At 35.2% G+C, this 11,379-nt stretch overlaps 1 protein-coding gene across 1 annotated transcript in view; it reads left to right on the top strand.

Moving 5' to 3' along the window:
* The first annotated feature begins 2,909 nt into the window (after positions 1-2,909).
* Positions 2,910-11,379, top strand: part of LOC108696218 — a 41,271-nt gene continuing 32,801 nt past the window's right edge. The window contains exons 1-5 of the mRNA XM_018225373.2: positions 2,910-3,232; positions 4,994-5,047; positions 6,661-7,146; positions 10,480-10,521; positions 10,628-10,705. Coding sequence (XP_018080862.1) covers positions 4,996-5,047; positions 6,661-7,146; positions 10,480-10,521; positions 10,628-10,705 — 658 coding nt within the window. The 5' untranslated portion in view covers positions 2,910-3,232; positions 4,994-4,995. The remainder of the gene's footprint in view (positions 3,233-4,993; positions 5,048-6,660; positions 7,147-10,479; positions 10,522-10,627; positions 10,706-11,379) is intronic.

Genomic DNA, 11,379 nt, shown 5'->3' with positions numbered 1-11,379 from the left:
TAAAATAATTGTATATATATATATATACACACACATATATATATATTATTTTTGTCTTCACGTTCTGCCTTCAGCTTTCAAATGAGGGCAGTCAAAAAATACTCTGGGGCAAATTTACTTAAGGGCGAAGTGGCTAACGCTGGCGATAATTTCGCTAGCTATCGCAACTTCTCACTCTAACGCCAGGTGAATTTTCGCTCTGGTGAAAGAGCATTACTACGCAAATTCACAAAGTTTTTGATTTTACTGACTGTTACCTCTATCGCCAGACTTGCCTAAGCCACCTCAGACCGGGCGAAGTGCAATGGAGTAAATAGGACTTACTTGAAATTTTGTTTAAAAAGTCCCAAAAAACGCTGGTTTCTTTTCCTTTTTACAGGGCGATAGGCTGAAAAAGATCGAAAAATGTTTTGGGGTACCCTCCTTCCCCCCTACATTTGCTAACATATGGCACCTAAACTATACTGTGGACACATGTGTAGGGCATTATAACAACTTTATATAATTTTATTAAGGTTCCCTGGGCTTGTGTAGTGTAATGTATTTGCTGCAGCATATACGGCCATTGTACTTTAACTGCACGCCGTATGAAAATTAGCCAATGCTAGCAACAGCTGCTGGAGAGCTGCGAAACAAACAGCTAAATAATTTAAAGACCACAAAAATTAAAAATAAAGACTGCAAATTGTCTCTGAATACCTCTGTCTGCAACATACTTAACGATGAACTACCCCTTTAAAGGAATGTGACTTTAATTATTTTTTATCATTTTACTCAAATCAAAGTATGCAAATTAGGATTGATACCAGTCAGTAGTTTTGCAATACCACATTTCTTCACAGGAAAAAAAGTGGAGAGGAGTTCATAAAAAAGTCTACTTCACTCCAAGTTATGGACTGCCATTTCAGACTGTGCAAAGCCAACTGCTGCATACCTAGAAAACTTATTGTCAAAAACATTGAGTTTGGATAGGTTTACAAGGTAAATAATATGGAAAGAAACATAAAAGACTTAGGTCTTCCCTTGTCGCTGGGAAGTGTGGTATAAGAGATAAGAAAGGTTATATTTGGTGATGTAACCTAATTAGGAAGTTATTTGTACAAACTCTAGTCCAGTGGTTGTCAAACTGGGGCTTAGAGTTTTTATGTTTTTTTATTGAAAACTTTACAACAAAAAATGAACATTATTTACAACAACATTACAATAACACTGTATTACAGTCATACAGAATAGGGATGTAGCGAACTGCCGATTTGGTGTTCGCGAACGCCGTTCGCGAACACCGGCAAAAAATGCGAACGTTCACGAACAGTTTGCGAACTTCGAACACCCGCTAAAATCGTTCGATTCGAACGATCGAAGGATTTTAATCGTTCGATCGAAGGGTGGCAAATGTGTACTCTGGAATCATGGTACGGGAATACGAAGCTTGGTCAGCTCACTTACTATTGCCCTTACTACACAGTCTATGGGAGTGTTTGGATGACCCATAGTTTGCTTGCAGCGGAACTGCCAAAGAAAATACTTAAACACTGACACAATGATATAAGTATGGTCAGCACTGTAGACAGAGTTGTCCGTGACTCCATGGTTGTGCTCAGTCTTAAGGCCAGTAATGGTGAGAATTAGGGATAATGCCCCTTTGCGCCCCTAAATATACCCGAAAGCCCATTTTAAAGGTCAGTTAGGGTGAAATTCAGGGTCAGTCTGGCTCGCTGGGGTGCCGGGAGAAAACCTGGTGGTTAGCAACTTTTCATTTGGTCTTCATTTTTTATTCTGCATCGTTTTCGATTATTTGCTTTATTCTTCTGACTCAAACCACTCCCTGGCTGCTAGGGTAATTTCGATTCTAGAACACTGACCAGTGCTGAAATTCCAAACTGGAGAGTTGAACATGATATTTTAGCTTAATATTGTTATGGCCATTCTATTTATTTTTTAAATAAAAATGTTAATTTTGATTTTTATTGGTGGGCGCTGTTTTGTACTGTGTGGGGCCTTCAAATGAGGTTTCCTGGTGGGCCCCAGGCACCCCAGTCCGACAGTGGTGAGATTTGTGATGATTATACTTTTGTTGTCCTAGACACTCTTAAAACTATGGCTGACCAACTCTGCATCAAGTACTTAAAGATGCCCAATACAATATGTCAATGGAGGTATCCTTGGACTGTGATATCCAGAGAGCAACCCACAACACCGCTATTTGGAAAATTTGGAGACGTACACAATTGCTAGATCTATGTAGGCAAGCCGGCTCAATTTCAGGCTCATCGGTACCAATGGCCTGATCTACCGACACTGGGTATTTATGTGTTGGATTTTCCTTTGTCTGGAGCAATATGCTTTTGGGTTAAATTTGGAATGTGCCTTTTTCTTCCTTCTTTTGTTCTTTCTTTCTTGCTTTCCTTCTCACTAACAACCTTCTCCTTTTCTCAACGGTATACTTGATATTCGTAATGGAAATTGTATGATACATAAGACTGTGCTGTATACCTATACTGCGGTTTTTTTTTTCTCTCTTTGAAAATAATAAAGAATATTTGGAAATAAAACTATGGCTGAATGACAGATATACAGTTATTTTCTTACTAATTTCACGAGCTAAGGGAATTTCTTACTATAGGTTTAACTTTCAAAGGGTTGGCCAACCACTGCTCTAGACATTTGCTATTAGGAAAAAAGAAACAAATGAAAAGCATACCCAAAAAAGTATACCAAATATAGTATACCAAAGTATGAACTATCCATACAGAGTATTGTATGTGTAAAAACAATTGTATGTATTGTATGAGTAGGTAATTAAGTGTTGAGCCTGGCATTATTTTCTGAGACTACAACTTCCCCTTGTTAAGGCACTTCTTTGAAAGAAGATTACTCAATAACCACACATGACATTTTGCAATGTCTTAGGCAATGTTATGCAGATGAGAAGTAAAAAAACATTTTAACAATTTATGTTTCTCACTCTGATTATTGCCTGAAATGTGACAGATATCTTATCGTTTTGTGTTTACGTTAACATGGGAGATGTCTACATTATTAACATTTATGATCTTATGAAAAGATTTTTTGGCTATATGAATTTTTTGGAGATTCATATTACACAGAGCAGCTTCTTGAACTTCTGAAGCCATTTTATTGACAACCTGGTGGTCATTTGTCTACCCAGAAGAACCTGGCATCCTCAGCTACATAATAAGTTCTTGTTGATTGGACCCCCTGGACAACTGAGGTCAGTCAAGAATGTTAGAGTTGTGTTTATGCAGAATATTTAAAAATAAAAGACAAACAGTGAGCTTATATGTAATATATAGTCGATTTTGGTAGACTCAGATACAAAATTAGGAGAAAACTTCACACTAATGGAAAAATATTTAAACAAATGTAACAAAATAGTTTTTATACTTTATGAGCAAAACTCATAAAAAAGATTTAAAAAAATTGAAATAGTAATGTTACAGTACAGTATGTGCATGTAATTAAGTGGGTTCGATTCAGGTCGACCTACATTTCCTCTCATTTTGTGAAGACCACGGGGCATTTATCGAAGTCTGCAATTCAAAAGGATTCCCAGAAGTTTGATTTATATTCCCCATTTATCAAAACAATTTTTTCTACAGCGTTTTTCAGAAACTCTTTCTGTCTTTAACGTTTTTAACAAACTGAAACATTTATCAAAGCTAACAGATGTGTCAGCTTATCCTCATGTGTTTGACTGCTTTGTCTAGTTGTACAAATACATTTTTATGGGCTATTAGTGCTCAGCATGGCACAGCTCAGCAGCAGCATTAGTTTTTTTCTGCACTGGAATAGAACTGTCTCTGTATGATTTTTAAAGTGGGATGTATCACTATCAGACTCTTCGGGGCAGATTTACTAAGCTCGAGTGAATAATTCGAATTTCGAAGTATTTTTGTGGGTACTTCGACCATCGAATCGAATGATTTGAACAATTCGAAGTAGAAATCGTTCGACCATTCGATAATCGAAGTACTGTCTCTTTAAAAAAAACTTCAACTTCATACTTCACCAGTTTAAACCTACCGAAGTCCAATGTTAGCCTATGGGGACCTTCCCCAGCACTTTTCTACGTTTTTTGGGGTGAAATAAAAAATCCTTCGATCAATCGCTTAAAATTGTTCGATTCGAAGGATTTTATTGTTCGATCGAATGATTTTTATTCGATCGTTCAATCAAACGTTTTGCGCTAAAATCCTTTGAATTCGATATTCGAATTCGAAGGATTTTACTTCGAGGGTCGAATTCAAGGTTTTTTTAACACTCGAAATTCAACCCTAAATCTGCCCCTTCCTGTTGATATTTGGATTTAGTACTTAAGTACTGGGGCTGCTGTAGTTTTTAGTAAATAAGAGCACCGACCTGGGGTATCAGATAAGCATCAATAATCACTGACAGGTGCCTAGAATTTTGACCAACCAGTGATTCAACATTTCATGCTCCTGTAAGGGCAGATTTTTAAAAATTTGAGACTGAAGTTTTTTTTTTCGATTAGAGAAAAAACAAGGAGAAAAGGTGTGAATATTTTTGAAACCCTGAATAAGTCAAAAATTTGCATTAGAAAATTCAGCAAGTAAAGGCTGCCTTTTCTATAGAAGTCAATGGAAATTGTCTCTAAAGAGTTTAAGCAACTACATTTAATTTTTTCCCCCCAGTTTATTAAAACAGTTGATGGAACAATGGGATTTTCATTTGTGGGTGACTTTTTCTCTGCAACAAAACTATTCTGTCCAAGTATTTCCTTAAATATGCTAGTGTGTGAGAGTAGAAAAACAAAGTCTTAGAAAAAAAGTGATTTGATTTTTGTAACAGGTTTTTCTCTCTAAATCATATTTTTTTGCACCCCCCCTCTCTGCCAACTCACACCACCCATTGGTTTTTAGGCAGGAGAATGGCTGGGGGGATTTCAACAACTATAGAGGACGCTGACCTCTACTTCCTCAATAGTTACACCACTGCCTTTCATTTTCCTTAGGAATGGCTCAAACTGATACAGAGACCTGCAAAGATTGTGGAGCAAGAAAAGATGGTAAGTACAAACATGGTTGAAATTCTGCACTGAAATCCATTTCTCAAAATAGCAAACATATTTTTTTATATTCATTTTTGAAATCTGACATGGGGCTAGACATATTGTCAATTTCCCAGCTGCCCTGGTCATGTGACGTGTGCCTGCACTTTAGGAGAGAAATGCTTTCTGGCAGGCTGCTGTTTTTCCTTCTCAATGTAACTGAATGTGTCTCAGTGGGACATGGGTTTTCACTATTGAGTGTTGTTCTTAGATCTACCAAGCAAGCTGTTATTGTGTGCTAGGGAGCTGTTATCTGGTTACCTTCCTATTGTTCTGTTGTTTGGTTGCTGGGGGGGGAAAGGGAGGGGGGTGATATCACTCCAACTTGAAGTACAGCAGTAAAGAGTGATTGAAGTTTATCAGAGCACAAGTCACATGACATGGGGCAACTGGGAAATTGACAATATGTCTAGCCCCATGTCAGATTTCAAAATTGAATATAAAAAAATCTGTTTGCTCTTTTGAGAAATGGATTTCAGTGCAGAATTCTGCTGGAGCAGCACTATTAACTGATTCATTTTGAAAAAAAATTTTTTTCCCATGACAGTATCCCTTTAAAGTGGTGGTTTACCATTAAGTTAACTTAGTATGTTATAGAATGGCTAATTCTAAGAAACTTTTTAGTTAGCCTTTTTTTCTTTTTCATAAATTGCCTTCTTTTGACTCTATTCAACTTTCAAATGCTCTTAAGGATAAGAATTTATTGTTATTGCTACTTTTTATCATTCACCTTTCTGTGAAGTCCTTCTTTTCATTTTCGAGTCTCTCATTCAAATCAGTGCATGGCTGCTATGCTAATTTGGACCCTAGCAACCAGAATGCTGGAATTGCAAACTGGAAAAGCTGCTAAATTAATTGCTAAATAACTCAAGAACCACAAATAATAAAAACAAAATGAAAACCAATTGCCAATTGTCTCAGAATATAATTCTCTAAGAAGGGTATTTATTAAAACTTTAATTTATCTCATTATTTTAAAAATAAAAATTCGACCTAACTCCCAACCACGATTTGGCTTAATTTGCTATTAAATCCAAATGAAAATTGTACGTGCATGAAAAAGTCTTGCCAAAATTGTGCGACAATTCGAATTGCGTGACATTTTTTAATAATCATTTGGAAAAAAACTACTTTTTCGAGTTGTCTCCCGAAACCTTTTTCGGATATACAAACGAAAACCAGCTTCAAAGAGCTCAAAACCCTCGAACATCATGAAGGCAAAAACCATCTTCCAATTGTAAAAGGGACATCTGCCATTGACTTTTACATGATTTCAACAGGTTTTAGCTGGAGTATTTTCGAATTTTTAGCTGCTTAGGAGCACACTAATCTAATACAATTTTAGGTTTTTTCCCTCTAAAAATTTGGATACTTCCCTTAAAAACTCGACCAGAAAAATTCATGGCTTAATAAATCGGCCCCAAAAAAAGTTAACTCAAAGGTGAAAAATCCCTTTAAAAAGTCAATTTATTAGACATCTAAAATTATAGATAAATATATAGCAATAATAGCTAAAATTGATATTTACTTCCTGCTTATTTTAATTTCTTTACTTGTATAACATTTTTTAGCAGGTACGAATACAATTTTCCACCATTACTTTTGCTATGATATTTACATTGTATCAGCACCAGAACCACAATCTACAAAACAAAGAGTAATTGATGAGTTCATGGATGAGAGATTAGTAAAGCCACTCGAAGAACAAGGCTACAAATGTTTCCACGGCTGCAGAAACATGGTCGGTGGTGAACTTATTTTGCAGGCAATGAGTTATCCTATCACTTTAATACCTACAACCATCGTGCCTGTTTATAAAGACAAGGACTTTGCATCGATACGGAATTTACTCCTTCGACCTGACTTTTTGGAAAGAATTGTATTTCTTTCATTTGATTCAACTAAAGTTTTCCCCTCCATTCTTTCAAAGAATAGTTACTCAATAAACAGCAAAGATGTCAACTTATTACAGAAGCTTATACACACAATTAATAAAAACAGTTCCCAGATACCACTCTGCCAAAGGAAACGACAATATGAAATGCGGCATGACCCAGGTAAGCATTCTGGAGAGATTTTTTTTATACATTTTAAAAGTTAAAAGAAATGGAAAACAATTCCAAGTATTATGTTGCTCCCCCAGTAGACAAAAATCCCTGCAATTGCTACAAATGTAATTGACCAAACAGTTTTGTTATGTTGGATCTTTTGTATACAGGTATGGGATTCATTATCCGAAAACCCGTTATCCAGAAAGCTCAAATTACGGAAAGGCCGTCTCCCATAGACTCTACTTTATCCAAATAATCTGAACTTTAAAAAATAATTTTCTGTTTCTCTGTAATAATAAAACAGTAGCTTGTACTTGATCCAAATTTGTTCTTGAACCCAACTAAGACATAATTAATCCTTATTGGAAGCAAAACCAGCCTATTAGGTGTATTTAATGTTTAAATGATTTTCTAGTAGACTTAGGGGCAGATTAATTAAAGGTCGAATTCGGCCGACTACAGAGCTATTCGATCGAAAATGGACCTATTCTGCCAAAAAATCCTTTGACTTCATTTTGGTTGGTCTTTTTGAAATAGAAGTTTTTCAAATTCAAAATTCGACTCTTGATAAATATGCCCCTTAAGGTATGAAGATCCAAATTACGGAAAGATCCATTATCCGGAAAACCCCAGGTCCCGAGCATTCTGGATAACCGGTCCCATACATGTACCACTAACCTTTTTGAATTGATAACATCCTAAAACTGTATAATTTAATGAGTAGAAGTTAATTTAGGCTTTCAAAGAAATACATTTTTGTTGCAACATCCTGTAATATATACAGAACTTCCAAATGGTGCACTGAGCAGAAAACATTATCAGAAGAAAAGCAATAAAGGTATGGGACCTGTTATCCAGAATGCTAGGGACGTGGGGTTTTCCGGATAATGGATCTTTCCGTAATTTGGGTCTTCATGCCTTAAGTCTACTAGAAATTCATTTAAACATTAAATAAACCCAATAGGTTGGTTTTGCTTCCAATAAGGATTACTTATATCTTAGTTGGGATCAAGTACAAGCTACTGTTTTATTTTTACAGAGAAAAGGGAAATCATTTTTAAAAATTTGGATTATTTGGATAAAATTGAGTCCGTAATTCGGAGCTTTCTGGATATCGGGTTTCCGGATAAGGGATCCTACACCTGTACAAAGCAAATGCACATAAAAACACTGAACTCACGGTAAAGTTTGCTTGGAATATACCATTGTATATCTATATCTATAACTATCCATTCTTTATATAATACAGGTATGGGATCCATTATCTGGAAACCCTGTTATCCAGAAAGCTCCGAATTATGGGAATGCCATCTCCCATAGACTCCATTTCAATCAATCAATATACATTTTAAAAAATGATTTCCTTTTTCTCTGTAATAATGAAACAGTACAGAGTACTCAATCCCAACTAAGACATTATTGATCCTTATTGGAGACAAATCAATCCTACTGGTCACACATCTTTACCAATATTTTTTTGAGTTTTGTTCCAGTGGAATTCACTATCTAGTCACATCTACACTAACACAAGCTAGGGCTAATTTGATGAGAAACCATTCAATTTACCAGTAGTGATGAGCAAATTTGGCTAATTTTGATAAACATTTGGAAAACAGCAAACTATTGCTAAAATGCATTGGACTAAAGGCAAAATTATATTGAAGTTCCTTGTATGTTACAACTATTTTATTTATAAAAGTCCCCATGTAGCCAATCTGTTAAAAACACAAAGGTCATGCAGTTCTTTAGATAGTTATGGTGAGGGGAAGGCTCTGATCCCACTGGTTGATGTGGAAGACAAGGGGCTTTAAATAACAATGACTTTTTCTGTGTGTGTTTTTTTTTGGTTTTGCTTTTTGCAGGTGGAAATTTTAGTGTGGTTTGGAAAAAAAAATAAATATGGCAAAACCATGAATTTTGCCACTAAACTGTAGTGAGTAAAAAAGCTCTCTCATCCCTATTAACCAGTGCCTTTTTCATTATTTACACAGGAAATTAACACAAACACAGAGAGAAAATATAAATTGCACTTGGCTAGAGCCTTTGTTGAAATTGAACCTAAAACAACAGTAAATGGTTTAGATCACTTTTGACATAATTGGGCAGATTTACTAAGGGTCGAATTTCGAAGTATAAAAAACTTTGAAATTCGACCATCGAATTAAAAAACTTTGAATTCGAATATCCTGCGATATTCCTGCGATCGAATAAAAATCATTCGTTCGAGTGATTAAATTGTTCAAATCAAACGATTTTTAGCGATCGAGCGAAGGATTTTTATTCGACCAAAAAAAACTTAGAAAAGTGCTGTGGAAGGTCCCCATAGGCTAACATTGCACTTCGGTAGCTTTAATTTGGCGAGGGACAAAGTTTTTTTACAGAGACAGTACTTCGATTATCGAATGGTCGAATATTCGTGATTTTTACTTCGAATCGAAGTCGAAGTAAATTCGAAGTCGTAGTATCCTATTCGATGGTCGAAGTACCCAAAAAATTACTTCGAAATTCGTTCTTTTCTAACTTCGAAAATTAACTCGAGCTTAGTAAATCTGCCCTTAGAATTGGGAATTTTTTCCCTAATTTAAGTTTGTATTAATATGAAAAAGTTTAATTTGCATTTTAAACATTTGAACAAAAAAATTGTGAATAAATCTGCCCCGTGTCATGTGACAGGTTATCATGTAAGTGATACATTTTTCTCTAAATTCAATATAATTGAATACATTTTGCTCACATTTTAATATGCAAACTAATATATGGTTTGGTAAAATTAATGGATGTGACACATGCCTAACCAAAACCATTGTCATCATAAATAACATTTTATCTGCTACACAAAATGGCCCATAAACTCTAAGGTGGCCATACCATTGTATATCTGCTGTTTTGGCAGGTTGCAGACAGTTTTAACCAACTAAGCGTTGGGCCAAATCAGACTGATAATATTATTTGACCAATGTCATGGGGTGCCCATAAAGACATGTTGGGAGAGAATGGGCCCACATATTGTTGGGGCTATCCAGTGTGTTTAGAGATGACTTACTCCTAGATGTGATTACATCTGTTTTTAATCTTGTTACAAGAATTTTTATTGGGTTTTCATAAACACAACAGATTATAATTCACATATTAAATATGTCAAGATAAACATTGTTTTTAATCTTCACCTATCATTTTTAGGGTTTTTTTTTGCATTACTTTGAATATCCAGGATTTACATACATCCATGTTTATGGAAGTGAGAAATTATTTTTTGTTCAGAAGTAGATACTGTAAGTGATCAACACAAATCCTGTGACAGTTAAATGTGACAAAATGTTTTATTAAACTGTTTTTCAGAATCGACAGTCTCTACTACCGCATCTGAATTTCACAGAAACTGTAAGCAATTGATTTTTTTCACATCACGTATTTTTTTTAAAATCTGTATCATTTTTAGCTTTTGTTTCTTGATACTTTAAGAATACCAAATATATTTAACTTGCAGGTTTATTCCGAAGAACAAGTATATCACGAATAGTACCCATCCAGAGGATGACTAGCGTTGCTTCAGTTATCTCTGAAGGTATCTATTAAAGCATTAACATTCTATGTAGTCTACGGGGCATATTTATCAAGGGTCGAATTTCGAATTGAAAAAACTTCAAAATGGTAATTCAAAAAGACCAACTGAAATTAAGTTGAAGTTTTTTTTTGGGTCGGATAGGTCCGGTTTCGATCAAATAGGTCCGTATTCGGCTGAATTCGAATCGAATTAATAGTGCAATCGATCGATTTCGATTCAAAGTTTTTCCCAAAAAGTCCACCAAATTTTTCAAAGTCCACCAATTGACTCCAAATTGGTTCTAGGAGGTCCACCATAGGCTAAAACAGAAATTTGGCAGGTTTTATATGGCAAATGGTCGAAGTCGAATTTCCAAAAAGACTGTTTCTGCAAAAGCATTACAGTAACCATATATTACATTACAGTATACCAATATTTTTTTTTCTTAAAAAATTGGTATCACAAGATGAGGCATTATCCAGAAGAATATTATAACATTCTGTAATAATACAAATTTGCAAAATATGGAAAAAGAAGTCAGATCTATAGTAGAAACTGAAAACATGAAACAATGTGAAAAAGACTGCAACTTTCGGAAGCTGTATTTCTGGATACTGGCAGCTATCTATATTAGAATATACAAAAATAATGATGCTGACCTGAAAGCCTATACTGTATAAGGAGCCTGACATTAA

Source organism: Xenopus laevis, chromosome 7L, assembly GCF_017654675.1.
Source record: "Xenopus laevis strain J_2021 chromosome 7L, Xenopus_laevis_v10.1, whole genome shotgun sequence".
Taxonomy (NCBI): Eukaryota; Metazoa; Chordata; class Amphibia; order Anura; family Pipidae; genus Xenopus; species Xenopus laevis.
This window is presented reverse-complemented; position numbering and strand designations above follow the sequence as displayed.